Raw genomic sequence first — 18,473 nt, 5'->3', positions numbered from 1 at the left:
AAGTTACAAACTGCGTACAGACAGCACGTGTAGTCAGGATGGAAGCCGGGCCTGTGGTCAACTACTGCTGAGTCACCGTGTTGCCCACTCTATTGCCAGTTGTTGTGTTTCTGGTTTATTGGCCATATTGATGGTACACCGTGCTGCCTGTGTTTGTAACTGGTACTGTCTTGCAGGACTGGTTAGCTCTTGTTAAAGCCGCCACAGCGGCAGCCGCCGCCGCCGCAAAGAATAAGCCCGTGGTGAAGCACAGAGTCAAAGACAAGGAGGAAAGGAAGTTGGGAAGGGGAGCCCATTTCAAAAAGGACCGGAGGATGCTGGGTGCTAAAGTTAAAGAGGATGAAGCACAAAAGAAACAAGAGGAGCCTGTATCTGTTGCTATCTCAGGTTCGTCTGACAGCATCTTGCCTTTGGGGTTATTGTTTGTGGGAGGCCCAGATGCAAGTTGTAGGTACAGTGAAGGACTTCATGATTGAAGGCTACTGGCCCGTATTCATTGTAAACAAACTTTGAGCTTCAAATAATGTTTAAGGAAGAACTGCAGATGCTGGAAAAATCGAAGGTGGACAAAAAATACTGGGGAAACTCAGTGGGTGAGGCAGCATCTATGGAGCAAAGAAATAGGTGATGTTTTGGGTCGAGACCCTTCTTCAGACTTCAAATAATGTCAGAGTAATGGTGTGCCTGGATGGCAAATGTTAAGACTTAAAGACTGTCCTTTTTTCTATTAAGCAGGAAACTCTGAGCCATTGACCTTTGAGCCAAAGCAGACGTCAGAACAAGCAGAGACAACAGGAGCCAGGAAAAGGAAGGCCAGCGTTATCTGCTCATTTCAGGCAAAAAGAGCACGTCTCAACAAAATCACAGGTTAGACCCCAGTGTAAATACATATCGTGCAGGCACAATCATCTTTGACCAATCCACTACTGTAATTAGGCATCACCACGGAAACAGGCCCTTCGTCCAAACTCATTCATGCTGACCAAGATGCCCCATCTACACTAGAAACATAGCCCTTTCCTTTAATGCGCTATTAATATGAATCTAGACCACTTTATGGAGACCAAGTTGATCATATTTACTTGGAAATTCCTCCTTCCCTTTTTTTGTACAGTATTACATATTCTACCGTAACCTTTTCCACCTTGTGTAATAAATGTCCTGTAAACTCCAGTGTAGTCTCTCAGAGTCACAGAGTGATACAGCGTGGAAACAGGCCCTGCGGCCCAACTTGCCCACACCGGCCAACATGTCCCAGCTACACTAGTCCCACCTGCCTGCGTTTGGTCCATACCCCTCCAAACCTGTCCTATCCATCTCTCTCTCCAGAATATTTAGATGTATGATAGTTTCCTTTGGTTTTATGCTTATTTTTGAGAAGAGACCAACTCTTAAACTGTTTGGCACAAAATGCTGGAGTAACTCAGCGGGACATGCAGCATAACTGGAGAGAAGGAACGGATGACGTTTCTGGTTGAGAAATGGAAAGGCTTGGGGATGAGGAAAGATTGGGGAGCGGAAAAGACCACAAAAATTTGTGACCACTGCCCAGTCCATCATCGGCTCCCCACCATCGAAGGGATCTATCATAGTCGCTGCCTCAAAAAAGCGGGCTACATCATCAAGGACCCACACCATCCTGGCCACATACTTATCTCACCACTACCATTGGGAAGAAGGTACAGGAGCCTGAAGACTGTAACGTCCAGGTCCAGCTTCTTCCCATCAGGCTATTAAACACAACAACAAATATAAGCTCTGAACTACAATAGATTATTATTATTATTGTTGCACTGTTCTGTTTGTTTCTTGAGTGTGTGTATGTGTGTGTCAGTCTCAGTCTACCCCACGACAGAAGGGGGAGGAGTTGTACAATTTTATAGCCACAGGGAAGAAAGATCTCCTGTGGCGTTCTGTGCTGCATCTTTGTGGAACCAGTCTGTTGCTGAAGGTGCTCCTCAGGTTGACCAGTGTGTCATGGAGGGGGTGGGCTGTATTGTCCAGGATGATCCACAGTTTTAGGAGCATCCTCTCCTCCAAGACCAACCTCCCGTGAATCCAACTCTACCCCAGGACGGAGCCCGCCTTCTTGATGAGCGGTTGGTCTAGCAGTGATGAGGTCAAAGATCGACCAGGATCTTATTGAATGGCTGAACTGACTTGATGGTCCAGGGGTCAAGAGTGTTTTATTGTCATATGTCCCATAAACTCTTACTTGCAGCAGCACCATACAATATGTAAACTTAGTACACTGGAAACAATGTAATAAACGAGAGAAAAAAAAGTTCAAAGGTAGACAAAAATGCTGGAGGAACTCAGCAGGTGAGGCAGCATCAATGGAGCGAAGGAATAGGCGACGTTTCGGGTCGAGACCCTTCTTCAGATTTCTTCTCTTCATCGATGCTGCATCACCCGCTGAGTTCCTCCAGCATTTTTGTGTACCTTAGATTTTTCCAGCATCTGCAGTTCCTTCTTAAACGAGAAAAAAAGTTCAGTGTGTACACATACTCGCATGTATATGGATCATACATATATATATATTACACGCACGCACACATAAGTGCACATAAAAATAAACAATAATAGTGCAACAATAATAATAATAGTCTATGTAGTTCGGAGCTTATTTGAGGTTGTAGTGTTTAATAGCCTGATGTCTGTATAGACAATTCTGGAGGATTCTTCGGAGCTTCTGGTAAAGATTCTGTCGGAATGCCTGATTCCTGTTTATTTTTTTTCCTATCAAGTTCTTGTGCCCTGAATTAGAACTGGCTAGGACCAGAGGGCACAGCCTCAGAATTAAACAGGCACGTGCAGTGAGTAGTTACTCAGGGTAGGCAGTCAGTCGGCTTTTTAAAAATCTTAAACCGCGCTTGCGCCGATTTTTCTCCTCTCCGTAAGCTGCCAGTCGACTTTCAAAAGCCATATCTCTTAATAAAGTACCGTATTTCCTGGCAATGAAGACGCACCCCCATTTTGAGTTGCAAAATTTTGAAAGAAGGCTGGCGGGACATAGAATCTCTCACGCTCACGCTCAAAAAATAAAAAATAAAATAAAGAAACAATTCAATTTGCCCAATGCTTCCAAATCTCCTTCATTCTGAAAGACTGAATGGGTGGGGGGTGGAGGGTGGAGGGTAACGGCAGTTGGAGAGATGGTGGGAAAAAACAGGAGCACACTTGGACAAGTTGAATCACTTATTGTTGTGATCTTATTGAATGACAATACTAGTTCAAGGGACCAATTGGAGGGGAGAGTTCTTCTCACAGCGTGTGGGGAGTCTGGCCCGGGTCAGCGCGGGACGGAGCGTTGAGAAGGAGGGGGTCGGGGATCATGCCAGCAACTCGCTCACCACTGCCGCGGCGCTCCGGGCGCAGAGCCACCGCATGGTGGCCGGGGCGGGATGTAGCTCGGGTGGCTGTGAGCAGCCGCCAGGACCTCAGCGGCTTCTGCCAGCCCACTCACCTCTAGCAGAGCTCTCCGTCTGAACGCCTCTCTCCTGCCGCTCGGAGGCTTCGCTCATGTCAGCCGCTTCCCACAAATCCTTAAATTCCGACTGCCGCCGGGAGCAGGACATGGCCTCACTTGCTGGGCTGGGTGACACTGCATGGCATTCACTGCCCGGTCCGTTTCTTTCAATGTAGACCGGACAGTGAGGGGACCGGCTCAAGAGTGGGTCAGCGGGCGATGGATAACAGGGCAGCGGGCGGTGGAGCTTATTCCAATGACAGCACGATCAAGGGACCAATTGAGGTTACACAGGAGTAAGCTCCACCGCCCGCTGTCTTAGTATCCATCGCCCGCTGACCCGCTCAAGAATCTATCTATCTCTGCCTTAAAAATACCCACTGACTTGGCCTCCACAGCCGTCTGTGGCAAATAATTCCACAGGCATGGACGAGATGGGCCGAATGGCCTGTTTCCGTGTCTGTGGGAAACTAACTGTGATGATACATTGAAATTAAGTGGGTTGTCGCATATTGAGCATAAACACGAGAATACTTTGGCCTTGACTTTCTACAAACTGTTTTAAGTCCACCAATTTTCAGTATTTTAAATTCTGCTCCACTAATGGGTTATTGTTAATGTTTTCTGCAATAAAAGAGCTCCTGTTGTTAAAACCTAGCTGACATAATTTCTCCATATAAGCAGTACATTAGGAAGATAGACACAAAATGCTGGAGTAAGTCAGCGGGACAGGCTGCATTTTTGGAGAGAAGGAACGGGTGGCGTTTCAGGTCGAGACCCTTCTTCAGACAGGATCTTCCTCGTACACTAGCAAGATTGCTGACTTCTGCAACCCGATTTCTTTTTTGAGGGGGTACATCTTAATGATATTGCACGACATTCTACATCATATCTGTTTTCTGAGTGAGAATCTGATAGGTAAATCCCATCTATTAGAGCTGGGGCTATTTTGGACTGTTATATTTTTCACTTCAAGCAGTAACATTGGGTGGTAAACATGTACACATTGTCTCCTCTGCAGGCCTACTGGCGTCTAAAGCTGTGAGTGGCGATGGTTGTGAATTGCTGGAAGAAAGGACGGGAGGCCACCCTGTGCCTGATCAGGTATGGAAGTGTTCTAAGTATCGTTCAGGTATGTGCCGGTGTGGACCATGCTGCAATGTCAGATTTCAAAGCTTAGTTTATTGTCACGTGTACTGAGGTACAGTGAAAAGCTTTTGTTGCGTGCTAACCAGTCAGCGGAAAGACAATACATGATTACAATCGATCCATCCACAGTATACAGATACATGATAAGGGAATAACGTTTAGTGCAAAGTAAAGCCAGCAAAGTGTGATCAAGGATAGTCCGAGGGTCACCAATGAGGTAGATAGTAGTTCAGCACTGCTCTCTGGTTGTGGTAGGATGGTTCCGGAGTGAATGGTATTATGTGTTTGGAGTTCCTTTATTAATTGTGTTATTTTAGACTGCTTCCCTTGCACAACTCCTGTATTTGGATAAATCTGTTGCATTCACTAATTGTTGCTCCAATTTCTATCACTCTGCACGTGGTCTTGTGAAAGGGAACTTGTGTTTGGCCTGTTGGGGGTTTGAAGAAGTGAACTGTGTTGTGGATAATTCATAAGATCATAAGTGATAGTAGAATTAGGCCATTCGGCCCATCAAGTCTACCCCGCCATTCAATCATGGCAGGGTAGAATGGATCTCTCCCTCCCAACCCCTTTCTCCTGCCTTCTCCCCATAACCTCTGACACCCATATGGGGATTGGTGTATGGGCTTTGTAGGGTGAGGCTTCATCAAAGGGTGTTATGTGGTATGGAGGGTAATGATGCTTGACAGGGATATAGATCGGTACGTGAGTGGGCAACAATCTAGCAAATGGAATATCAGGTTAGAGTGTAATTTATTGTCACGTGTACCGAGGTACAGTGAAAAGGTTTTGTTGCGTGCTAACCAGTCAACGGAAAGACAATACACGATTACAATCAAACCTTTCACAGGTCGGAAAATATAAAGTTGTTTGCGTTGAAGATAGACACAAAAATCTGGAGTAAGTCAGTGTGATAGGCAGCATCTGTGGAGAGAAGGAAACATCAGCCATTCCTTCTCTCCATAGATGCAGCCTCTCCCCCTGAGTTACTCCAACACTGTGATACATCACCTATCCCTTCTCTCCAGAGATGCAGCCTGTCCCGCTGAGTTACTCCAACACTGTGATACATCACCTATCCCTTCTCTCCAGAGATGCAGCCTGTCCTCCTGAGTTACTCCAACACTGTGAAACATCACCCATTCCTTCTCTCCAGAGATGCAGCCTGTCCCCCTGAGTTACTCCAACACTGTGAAACATCACCTATCCCTTCTCTCCAGAGATGCTGCCTGTCCCGCTGAGTTACTCCAGCACTCTGTGAAACATCACCCATTCCTTCTCTCCAGAGATGCTGCCTGTCCCCCTGAGTTACTCCAGCTTTTTGTGTCTATCTTCGGTGTAAACCAGCATCAGCAATTCCTTCCTACACAAGTTATTGACTTCAGCAGGAAGAAATTAAAGTATATTTTCTAAATGCTGAGGCATTGAAGAGCTCTGACATATAGTGAGATATAGAGCCTTCTCAATGTGGATTAGGGATTGTGATAAGGCATGTGATCAGGTATTGTGAAAGGCATTTAAACAAGTTAGAAACAGTATGATGTCATTCATATTTTATTTTGACTGTACTTGATGTGAACTGCACTTACAGCTCAGCAATGTCTTGTTTGGAAGACAAGCTAACAAATTGCTGCAGCAAATGAAAGTAGAAGACAAAACTGTAGGTGGTGGCAATCTGAAATAAAAATAGAAAAGCTGTCAGGCTATAGTTCTGGAAAGAGAATCCGAGTTAATGTTTCAGGTCAGCAATCCCCTATCATAGTGGTCCTGAAGAAAGGTTTAATTTGGAGATACAGCGTGGAAACAGGCCCTTCAGTCGACTGAGTCCACACCGACCAGCGATCCCCGCACTCGAACATAATCCTACACACACTAGGCCAATCTTTACACATACACCAAGCCAATTCGCCTACATGTCTTTGGAGTGTGGGAGGAAACCGAAGATCTCGGAGAAAACCCACGCAGATCACAGGGAGAAAGTACAAACTCTGTATAGATAGCACCCGTAGTCAGGATCAAACCCGGGTCTCCGGCGCTGTGAGGCAGCAACTCTACCACTGCTCCACTCGCTGGAGTTTAGAATAAGGGGAGGACCTGATTGAAACTCACCGAATAGTGAAAAGTCTGGATGTAGCCTCAGAATAAAAGGATGTTCATTTAGGAAGGAGATGAGGAGGATTTAAAAAATTTTTTTTTTAGTCAGAGGGTGGTGAATCTTGAATTAATTGCCACAGACGGCTGTGGAGGCCAAGTCAATGGATATTTTTAAGGTGGAGATTGACAGATTCTTGATTAGTACAGGTGTCAGGGTTTGTGGGGAGAAGGCAGGAGAATGGGGTTGAGAGGGAGAGATAGATCAGTCATGATTGAATTGATGGGCCGAATGGCCTAATTCTACTCCTAGAACTTATGAACATAAATGATGGAGTATTGGGAAGTAGGTCGGGCATCGTTGGACCAAGCCTTTCAATTCTTGCTACATATGTAGTGGACTGATCCTCGACCTCGAGGGATAGCCACCACGACGAGTGGACTGATCTAGGTGGCCAAGGGGACCCTCAACATGTTGATCGTGAAGGACCTCTAATAAACAATGTCTACAATGTCAATGTTCAGAGATACAGCGCAGAAACGGGCTCCACGGCCCACCAAGTCAGCGCCAGGTAGCGATCACCACACACGAGGAACAATTTCGCCAAAGCCAATTAGCCGACAAACCCGTACGTCTTTAGAGTGGGGGAGGAAACCGGAGCCCCCAGAGAAAACCCACACGGTCACGGGGAGAACGGACAGCACCCGTAGTCAGGATAGAGCCCGGGTCTCTGGCGCTGTGAGGCAGCAACTCTACCGCTTTTATACACACCCAGCAGATTGTTGCCTCGGTCTTGTTTCATATCGGTGAGGACTGCTTCAATTTCTGAGGAGCTGCAAATGGAGTTGAAGATTGCAGGATCTCCTGGGCATGTGTTGTAAATGTACACAGAATATAGTGCTGTGGATTGGTATCGTCATGTTTGAATCTCTAAAATGAATTTGCTCATTTCTGGCGCGGAAACGGGCTGTTCACAGAGAATGCTGATGTGACTTCTCAGGTCCCCATATCCCCCGATGGTATTGCAATCTCAGTCACCGAGGCCAATGTCAGAAGATCCTGAATGAGGATGAGCCCTTGGAAGGCGTCTGGACATGATGGTGAACCTGGTCATGTTTGTAAAAGCAACTGGCTAGAGTTCTTGTGGACATCTTCAACCTCTCATTACTGAGGTCTGAGGTTCCCACCTGCTTTAAAGGGCCATCAATAACACAGGTGCTCAAGAAGACTACTGACCGGTGGCACTAACACCCATGATGATGAAGAGCTTTGAGAGGTTGGTTATGGTGCAGATCAACTCCCTCAGCACGAAGCTGAACCTGCTACAGAACACACAGTCAACAGAACAATGAGCAACAACAGTTCGCCTCTAACCATCAATACAAGGGCCACCTCAAGGCTGTGCGCTCGATGCCCTGCTCTACTCACTCTATTCCCATGTCACTGTAGCCGGACACAGACCCAACTTTATCCATCTTTACATTTGCCGGCGACTCCACCGTTGTTGGATGAAGTACGGATTGAATCGGGCAGAGTATAGAAGGGAGATCGATCGACTGCCAGAACAACCTTGCTCTCAATATCAGTAAGATCAAGGAACTGAACGATGACTAGAAGAGGAAGGCTGAGGATCCACAAACCTGTCTTCATTGATGGGACGGTGGTGGAGAGAGCTAACAACAAATTCCTGGGCGTGCATATCTCTCTAAAGCTCTGTCCTGATACGATACAATAGAACATACTTTATCCCAGGAGGAAAATTGATCTGCCAACAGTCATAAAAACACAAAATGCAATCATTAAGAAAGCCCATCAACCTTTACTTCCTTAGAAGATTGAGGAGATTCAGTATGTCGAGGAAGACTCTCTTGAATGTCTCCAGGTGTACTGTAGAGAGCATATTGACTGGTTGTCACAGAGCTTGGTTTGGCAACTCGAACACCCAGGAACAAAAGGAGATGACAAAAAGTGGTGAATATTGCCTGGTCTATCCCAGGAACTGACCTAACCATCTAAGAGATCTATAAGACGCTGCTTCAGAAAAGCAGCCAGCATTATCAAGGACTGACCAGGGCTCTCACTTTTTTTTCTCTGATGCCAGCCGGGCAACCTAGGCAGATTTTTAGGTTGCCAAATAACAGTTTAGGTGGTTAGTTAAGACGGCTCGGATGAAGTGCGTAGTTATTTTCTACCAGTGGCCCTAACACCCATTGTAATGAAGTGTTTTGAGCGACTAGTTATGCAGCACATCAAAAATAGTCTACCTGCCGACCTAGACCCACTGCAGTTCGCCTACAGAGCCAAACGATCCACAGAGGACGCAGTCTCAACAACACTGAACCTCGTATTGTCACATCTCGATCGGAAAAATACCTATGCCAGGATCCTCTTCATAGACTTCAGCTCTGCTTTCAATACAATCATTCCGCAGCAGCTGGTGGAGAAGTTGGAGCTGTTGGGGGTTGATGCTGGCACATGTAGCTGGGTCCTGAACTTTCTGTCGCAACGGCAGCAGACAGTCAGGGTGGGCAGTAGGACATCAAAAACCATAGCCGTGAGCACTGGCTCACCCCAAGGCTGTGTCCTAAGCCCCCTTCTGTTTAGTCTGCTGACACACGACTGTACTGCCAGACTCAATAACAACTTCATCAACAAGTTCGCTGATGACACAACAGTAGTGGGTCTCATCAGTGACAATGATGAATCGGCGTACAGGATGGAGGTGGAGCTGCTCACAGGTTGGTGCAAATCCCACAACCTCATTCTTAACGTGGGAAAAACTAAGGAGATGGTGGTTGACTTCAGGAGGGCGGGGAAACAACACCATACACCTCTGCACATCGACGGGTATGCGAATACTCAGGAAATGACAATAAAGATTTACAATTACAATTACAATTACAATTACCAGTTGGAATTATGCTCAATGAAGCATTGAGAACCATCCGGAAGTGGCGGCGCTGTTAACAGCTGCGGCTCGCCTGCAGTCCGTCTGTCTTTACTTTTTTCTGTTGTTTTTTTTTTGTCTTGTTTTGGTTAAGTTTTAGTTTGTTGGGTTGTGTTGGGGGGGGGGGGGTGAAACATGTTCTCTGTCTCTTCCTTCGGGGGAATGTGACTTTTTTGTGTCGTATCCCCCTTCTCTGCCTCCGTCTGCGCTGAGGCCTAATGGCGGAGCTGGCGGCCTCCAGCCTGCGACTGACCCCGAGGCTCCGGAGGCAGAGCCAGCCAGGACTCACCAACGAGAGGCTGGCCGTCTTCGGGGCTGAGGCAGCGGTGGCCCGACTTGCTGGTGCGGCGTTCTGGCTCTCGGCAGCGGCCTGGAGCTGATGCAGCGGGGCTCGGAGCTGAGACTGCGGGACCCGGAGCTGGGGCAGAGGACCGGAGTGGAGACTGCGGGACCCGGAGCTGGGGCAGCGGCCTGGAGCGGAGACTGCGGGACCCGGAGCTGGGGCAGCGGCCTGGAGCTGGTGCGGCTGCCCGGAGCTGATGTTGTGGCGGCCCGTCTCATAGCAGAGACGGCTTTCGGCGATGGCGACATCACCACGGAGGTCCGCTGGACTGGAGGCCCGCTGATTTTCTCCAGGATTTTTGTCTACCAATGGGATCCCACCACTGGCCGCATCTTCCCATCTCCTCCCCTGTCTGCTTTCTGCATAGACTGCCCCCTCCGTAACTCCCTAGTCAATTTGTCCTTTCCCACCCAAACCACCCCCTCTCCTGGCATTTGTCCTTGCAACCGCAGGAAATGCTACACTTGTCGCTCTACCTCCCCCCTTGACTCCATTCAAGGACCCAAGCAGTCTTTCCATGTGCGGCAGAGGTTCACCTGCACCAGGCACGTGCCGTGATTGATTACTCAGGGTAGGCAGTCAGTCGGCTTTTAAAAAAGAATCTTAAACCGCGCATGCGCAGATTGTTCTCTCCGTAAAAATAAAAAATAAAAATAAGTAACAATTCGATTTGCCCAAGGCTTCCAAATCTCCTTCATTTTTTAAATTACTGAATGGGTGGTGGATGGAGGGTGAAGGCAGATGGAGAGATGGTGGGAAAAACGGGAGTTCCTTTCACAGCGTGCGGTGAGGTTGTGCCAGGGGTAAAGTTGCGGGGAGGGCAGGTATGTTGTGAAGGAGGGGGGTCAGGGATTATGTCAGTAACTCACTCACTCAGCGCTCCGGGCACGGACAGCAGAACCGGCCGCCACTTCAGCGCCTTCTGCCAGCCCACTCACCTCTGGCAGTGCTCTCCGACTGAACATCTCTCACCTGCCGCTCGCCGGCTTCGCTCATGTCAGCCGCTTCCCGCAAATCCTTAAATTCCCACAGCCGAGTAACCTCAATTGGTCCCTTGATCGTGCTGTTGGAGTTCAGATACTCTTAAAATAATGACAATCCATATTTGAAAAACCCGCCAAGGAGCTTGTGCTGTGCATGTGCAGAAGGCTGCTGTGCATGCATAGTACTGCAAAGGCAGAATTTCAGCTGCCTTCAGCCCCGCTTGTCATTGACGGCTTGAAGCAGCGCTGACGGCACGTGGGCTGCACAGACCTTCGCGTGTTACAAGTGCGGTTGAAAGGCACGGAGAATTATGCCTACATAAGAGACCGATTGCTTAGATAGGCATAATTCTCCCATGCCTTTACTATTTATATTTAATAATTACCATTTCATAATTTTAGTCAGTGTAGGCAGTGCCTACCTTGCCCACCCTGATGGCACGTGCCTGTCCTGCACCTCCTCCAACCTCATCTATTGCATCCGCTGCTCTAGGTGTCAGTTGCTCTGCATTGGTGAGACCAAGCGTAGGCTCAGTTCGAAATAACCAACCTGATCTCCCTGTGGCTCAGCACTTCAACTCCTCCTCCCATTCCGAATCTGACCTTTTTGTCCTGGGCCTCCTCCATGGCCAGAGTGAGGGCCACCGTAAATTGGAGGAGCAGCACCTCATATTTCCCTTGGGCAGTTTACACCCCAGAGGTATGACATTGACTTCTCCAATTTCAGGTAGTCGCTGCTTTCTCCTCCCCTTCTCAGCCCACTGTCTCCGCCTCTTCATTTCTTCTTCCCCCCCACCCCCTCCCCACCGTCACATCAGTCTGAAGAAGGGTTTCGACCCGAAACGTCACCTATTTCCTTCGCTCCATAGATGCTGCCTCACCCGCTGAGTTTCTCCAGTATTTTTTGTCTACCCATTCACACAAGTTCTGTTATCCCACTTTCCTCACCCACGCCCTACACATTGGGTCAATTTTACAGAGACAAGTTAACCTACAAAGCCAATGTGTCTTTGGGACTTGGGAGGAAACTCACACGCTTGCAGGGAGAATGTGCAAATTCAACACAGACAGTGCCTGAGGACAGGATCGAACACAGATCTCTGGCGTGTGCAGCAGCAAGTCCACCAGCTGTGCCACTATATTTTGTTTTCCAACACACAAAAAAATTATACATTGATAACTTTGGTTACTAAAAAAAAAGAAACTATCCCTTTTCAGGCTTAAATCTCTAAGGCATGCTATGTCCCCATTACAGATACTCTATGTTTTAATTCGGTTCAAGACTATGGGGCAGTACATTGGCCATAAAGTCTCTTGTTTCCTTCCACATTCCAAAGGTGTGTGGGAACCTTTTTCAGGCCCAACCCAAGACGTAATACTTTCCTTTTGTCCAGAGGTTCTGTCTGACCTGTTGAGTTACTCCAGCTTTTTGTGTCTATCTTCAGTTTAAACCAGCATCTGCAGTTCCTTCTTACACACACGATACTATACGATAGAACTTTATTAATCCCAGGAGGAAAATTGTGTGTGTGTGGGTATATATATCACACACACAAGCACACGCACACATATATATACACACAAAATATATATATTTATATATTCATATATAAATATACACTTTTGTTTTCTCGTTTATAACATTGTTTACAGAGTACTATGTTTACATATTCTGTTGTGCTGCTGCAAGTAAGGATTTCATTGTTCTAACTGGAACATGAGAGAATAAAACTCTCTTGACTCATGACATGCCGCTAATGTGTGGGATAGAACGTGTACAGGTGATTGGTGGTCGGCGTGGACTCGGTGGGCCAAAGGGCCTGTTTCCACCCTGTACCTTTAAATTAAACTAAAAACACTAAAGCCAGAGGAAGTCTAAAGAAGGGAATCTACCCGAAACGTCACCCAATTTCTTCTATCCAGAGATGCTGGCTGTTCCATGGAGTTCCCCCGCACAATTAAAGCATGGAATAGTCTTCATCCTACAATAGTTACCCAACCAGACGCAACTAAATTTAAGGTAGCTCTTTCTTCCCCAAGAACTCTTTTTTGCTTAAGTCCAAGTCAAGAGAATTGTATTGTCATGTGTCCCAGATAGGACAATGAAATTCTTGCTTGCTGCAGCACAACAGAATATGTAAACATAATACAGAACAGGAGATAAAAGTTCAGTGTGTTCATATACCATAGACCATATATATATATACACAATAAATAAACAGGTAAAATGCAATAGGCTGTTATTGGTCAGAGTTTGGTGATGGTCCCTCCACCACCTCCACTTTAATTTCCATTTGGAATATTTTTGGAAGACATGGAAAACAAGAAGCAAGAGTTACTCCAGGGAGTTACTCCAGCTCCAGGGAGTGATTCTGCGGTGGTTTTCTGTGGCCGCGGCGAGGCAGCGACTGGAAACCAATGGCGGCCAGATCTCCCACAATGCAAAGGGAGGGAGAAAGTGCCCGGCGCCGACCAGTTGCCGTGGCAGTGCGCATGTGCAGGGCGGCCGAAGATTTGCTGGCCGTGGTTATGTGCATGTGCAAGGCGGCCGATGATGTGCTGGCCGTGGTTATGTGCATGTGCCGGCAGATGAGGAGCGGCTGGAGAGTGGAGACGGAGAATGACAGATAGAGAGGGGCCAGCTCAGAGTTGAACGGCAGGTTACCCGGGTGCTTGCCAAGCCGGGCAAAATGACACGGCTTTTAGGTTGCCCGGCGGGACTTTAGGTGGCCATTGGCACCCAGGCAACCGTTAATTTCGAGCCCCGCTGACACAACCCTGGCCAGGCTCTCATTTGGAGGAAGGTACGGGAGTTTGGAAACTAACGTCCAGGTTCAGGAACAGCTGCTTCCCTATAGCCAATAGATTATTGAACACTCCAACTAAACTACAAACTGCCTTGGGTGAACCAAGGACTTTCGCCTTTGTTTTGTTTTGCACGATATTGTTTTTTTTTTTAAATTATTGGACAATTGTTTATTATATAATCTATTGATTATTGTGTTTACAATCCTGTTGCGCTGCTGCAAATAAGAATTTTTGGTCTATATAACTTTAAAACACTCTTGACTTTTCTAAAGAAACAACATGGATAGGCTAACAGTAATAGAGAGGGTAGACGGCCCATATATATTTCTCAGGCTGGAGAGAATCTGCAGTTCTTTCCAACGCACTTCTGGATAAGCACATGGATATGCAGGGAGTGGAGAGATATAGGTTATGTGGAAATGGATAAATTACGACATCATGTTTGGCACAGTATTGTGGGCCGAAGGGCCAGTTTCTGTGTTGTACTGTTCAAGGTGTTCTATATCTATCTATATATTACTAATAACTCTCGTCTGGTTTGGTCGACTGTCTATCTGCGTGCGTGCCATCTCAAGGAACTACGGCACAACGGTACATAATTGCGTTTGCACCTTATTCACCATTGACCTGTGGTTGTTTGTATCAAGTTTCATTCAGATTGATGTTATATTTCCCAAGTTATTTTTAAGTTGACTAAATCCACTTTGATAATCACTTCAACACTTCAGTGCTGGCATTTGAAGCTATGACGTCACAATGGGATCTCACAGTCCTCCACCCGACATTTGCAACAATGTTGCCATCATAAAACACTTAGTCGTGTGCCTGGAAGCAAGTGATTGAACAGATGGGGGAGGGGCCAGGGGAAGTGGAATTGCAATTGGAAGTGCTGGGGGAGGGGGGCAAGGGAGTGGTGGAATCTTACGATGGGGGATCCAGGCCTCCTGTCGGGGCTATGGGTGAGTGGTGTTGTTTTGTATTGTGTTGTTGAACAGGTTATGTTGGGGGAACAGGTGAGTGGAAACGGGTTGTGTTGGGGGAACGGGTGAGTGGTGGATTCTTGCGTTGGGGGAATGGGCCCCAAGGGGTCCCACTTGGTCTAGTATCTATCTATACTATTACTAAAACTCTCGTCTTGACCACTTCCGGTCTGCGTTGTATTTAAATTTGCGCAAAGACGGTGCCCTATATCACTAGGATTTTTTCGCCACTTTACTCACTATTCTCCTCTGCACCAAGCGCACCAAGATTTGTTCCAATTGGGGGAAATATTAGAAACGGGTTGGTTGGGGAACGGGTTGGTGGAAAAATGCGTGAGATGAGCCCCAGATTGGTCTGGTCTAGTATCTATCTATACATTATGAAGGTCGTCTTGACCACTTCCGAGGGCGATGTATTTAAAGTTGCGCAAAGACGGGCCCATATCACCAGGATTTTTTCGCCACTTTACTCACTATTCTCCTCTGCACCAAGCGCACCAAGTTTTGTTCCAATTGGTGGAATATTAGAAAGGTTATGAAGGTTTAAAAAATCGTGAGATGAGCAGATTGGTCTTCTCGCCTATCGGTCACCATGAAGGTAACGCCGCTTCCGAGGGCGATGAGAATAAAGTCCCGGAGGCCGGGCGTGAATCCAGAAGTCGGGCGTGAGTCAGCAAGCCCGGAAGCCGTGAGTGAGAGTCGAGTCCAGTAGCCGTGAGTGAGAGTCGGGTCGAGAAGCCGTTTGTAGTGAACTGTGAGTCCACTAGCCGGGAGTGAGTGAACTGTGAGTCCACCAGCCGTGAGTGAGTGAACTGTGAGTCCACCAGCCATGAGTGAGTGAACTGTGAGTCTGAGAATCCATTTGGCCCACAATGTCCATACTAGCCCTCTGGAAACCAGTCCCTTCGGCCCATAGTACCCATACTAACCCTCCAGAAAGCCCCCCCATTGGCCACCGCCTGAAGCCATCCCCCGGCTGCAGGATGCCCCGCCGGCCGCTGACAGCCCCGCCTGAAGACGTGCTCCTCCCAGGCTGCAGGACGCTGCCCCCACCGGTCCCCAAAAGCACCTGCCTTAAGCTGACCCCCTCCCCCAGCTGCAGAACGCAACAAGAGACACAACAAGAAAGAATGGACTGAATAAATCTCTTTAACGTTTACATTGTTGTTATATTTTAAGAGTTATTCACATTTTAAGCTTTATTAAATCTCCTTTCCACTTGCCGTGCCCATCAGCTGCACCTGCGCAGTAACACCTGCGTGTTCCACGTCACAATGGGAACTCAATGGGAGGGAATAGCTGCGCTGCCGGAGAGCCACCAAGAGTGGATGGGGTGGGGGGGAAGAAGGGCAAGGGGCGGAGTGGGGGGTGAGGGGAGGAGGGGGGATCCGGGGCGTCACAATGGGAACCCGTCAGTCGCGCCTGTGCAGTTGGGGGCTATGCGTAAATGGTGGAATATTGGAATTGGTGGAGAGGTGGAATATCCCTTAAGGGGTTGGACAGGCTAGATGCAGGAAGATTGTTCCCGATGTTGGGGAAGTCCAGAACAAGGGGTCACAGTTTAAGGATAAGGGGGAAATCTTTTAGGACCGAGATGAGAAAAACTTTTTTCACACAAAAAGTGGTGAATCTCTGGAATTCTCTCCTGCAGAAGGTAGTTGAGGCCAGTTCATTGGCTATATTTAAGAGGGAGTTAGATGTGGCCCTTGTGGCTAAAGGGATCAGGGGGTATGGAGAGAAGGCAGGTACAGTATACTAAGTTGGATGATCGGCCATGATCATATTGAATGGCGGTGCAGGCTCAAAGGGCCGAATGGCCTACTCTTGCACCTAATTTCTAGGTTTCTATGTTTCTACCACTAACCCAGCAGGTCCCACTTAGTCTAGTATATTACTAAAAGTCTCATCTTGTTTGTGATTCTGTGTGCGTGCGTGCTCCTGGAACTACGCCAAAACGGCACACGATAGCGCAACAATTTTTGGACCACCTCACTCACAATTGTCTTGTGGTGTGTTTTTTTATCAAGTTTTGTTCGGATTAGTGTAATATTTTACAAGATATTCACATTTTTAACTTTACAAAACCCCACTTTGAGAAAAATGAAGAAGTTTCAGTGGCAGTTCCGGCTATGACGTCACAATGGGATTGTAGCCCTGCCCGCTACAATGTTGCAAATCCCAGGACACTGAGTCCTGGCAGCAAGTACAATTGGATTTTTTTTTAACGTTTAAAGAGAGGGAGGGTGAATAAAGGGAAATTACCGCCCCTGCGCAGTTGGGGGCTATGGGTGATTGGTGGAATATTGCGATGAGGGAACGGGTTGCGTTGGGGGAACGGGTTAGTGGTAGAATATTTCATTGGAGAACGGGTTGTGTTGTGGGACCAGGCTTCCCGTGTAACAGAGACCCAATGGGTCCCACTTGGTCTAGTAATAAATAAAAGTTAGCCATTTGGCCCCTCATACCTGCTCTGCTATTTGACAAGATCCTGGGTGATGTTACACCTCAGTGCCATTTTCCTGCACTAACCCCACATCTTCACATTTCCTTAATTTCTAAATTCTATTAATCTCCTGTCTTGAATACACTCAACAATCAAGCTTGCACAGCCCTCTTGTGTAAAGAATTGCACAGATTCAGTAAACTCTGGAGGAAGAAAGGTTTTCATCCCTCCCTTGAATGTCTGACCACACATTTTGAGATTCTAGAAGCCCAGCTGGGAAGACATCAACATTGTATCTACCCTCATTCTGGAGAACGGTCCCGACCCAAAACGTCACCTATCCATGTTCTCCACAGCTGCTGCTTGACCCGCTGAGTTACTCCAGCACTCTGTGAAACGTCATCTATCCATGTTCTCCACAGATGCTGCCTGACCCGCTGAGTTACTCCAGCACTCTGTGAAACGTCACCTATCCATGTTCTCCACAGATGCTGCCTGACCCGCTGAGTTACTCCAGCACTCTGTGAAATGTCACCTATCCATGTTCTCCACAGATGCTGCCTGACTCGCTGAGTTACTCCAGCACTCTGTGAAACGTCACCTATCCATGTTCTCCACAGATGCTGCCTGACTCGCTGAGTTACTCCAGCACTCTGTGAAACGTCACCTATCCATGTTCTCCACAGATGCTGCCTGACTCGCTGAGTTACTCCAGCACTCTGTGAAACGTCACCTATCCATGTTCTCCACAGACGCTGCCTGACCCGATGAGTACTCCCGCACAATACCCTGCCAAATCATTGTTTCAATTAGATCCTCATTCTTCTGAACTCTAGTGAAGGAACTGGTTAATCACTACTCGTACTGCACATCTGCTATCCCAGAGCTGAATCAGAGGCGTTTTCCCTGCATTCCCTTTATCACAAGTATACACAGTAGTCCAGGCCAGGTGTGGACACAACATGATTGAACACAACTGCGCTTACACAAGTCAACAAGCCCTTTGCTGTCCTAATGGTATGCTTACAATGGTTTATGTACAAGGACACTCAAGTCCTTGTGAATGACAAAACCAATCTCTCATTTAAAAACATACTTTGCCTTTCTATTTTCATTTCTACAAAAATGGATGACAAAAATGTTCCACATTTATTCCTTCAACAAAGCTTCTCTGCATCATCCTCACACTCACAGGCAGAGATAAATAGATTCTTGATTAGTACGGGTGTCGGGGGTTATGGGGAGAAGGCAGGAGA

General features: G+C 47.3%; 1 protein-coding gene across 7 annotated transcripts in view; it reads left to right on the top strand.

Annotated features, from left to right (window-relative positions):
• phf20l1 (PHD finger protein 20 like 1) overlaps nucleotides 1–18,473 on the top strand; it is a 94,244-nt gene that overhangs the window by 26,658 nt on the left and 49,113 nt on the right. For 6 of the 7 annotated variants that reach the window (XM_055633561.1, XM_055633563.1, XM_055633559.1 and 3 more), the window contains 3 exons: nucleotides 177–387; nucleotides 733–867; nucleotides 4,491–4,573. In XM_055633561.1, the coding sequence (XP_055489536.1) occupies nucleotides 177–387; nucleotides 733–867; nucleotides 4,491–4,573 (429 nt within the window). The remainder of the gene's footprint in view (nucleotides 1–176; nucleotides 388–732; nucleotides 868–4,490; nucleotides 4,574–18,473) is intronic. The other variant, XM_055633562.1, reaches the window with a different exon arrangement.

The sequence above is a fragment of the Leucoraja erinacea genome, chromosome 4 (genome assembly GCF_028641065.1).
Source record: "Leucoraja erinacea ecotype New England chromosome 4, Leri_hhj_1, whole genome shotgun sequence".
Lineage (NCBI taxonomy): Eukaryota > Metazoa > Chordata > Chondrichthyes > Rajiformes > Rajidae > Leucoraja > Leucoraja erinaceus.
This window is presented reverse-complemented; position numbering and strand designations above follow the sequence as displayed.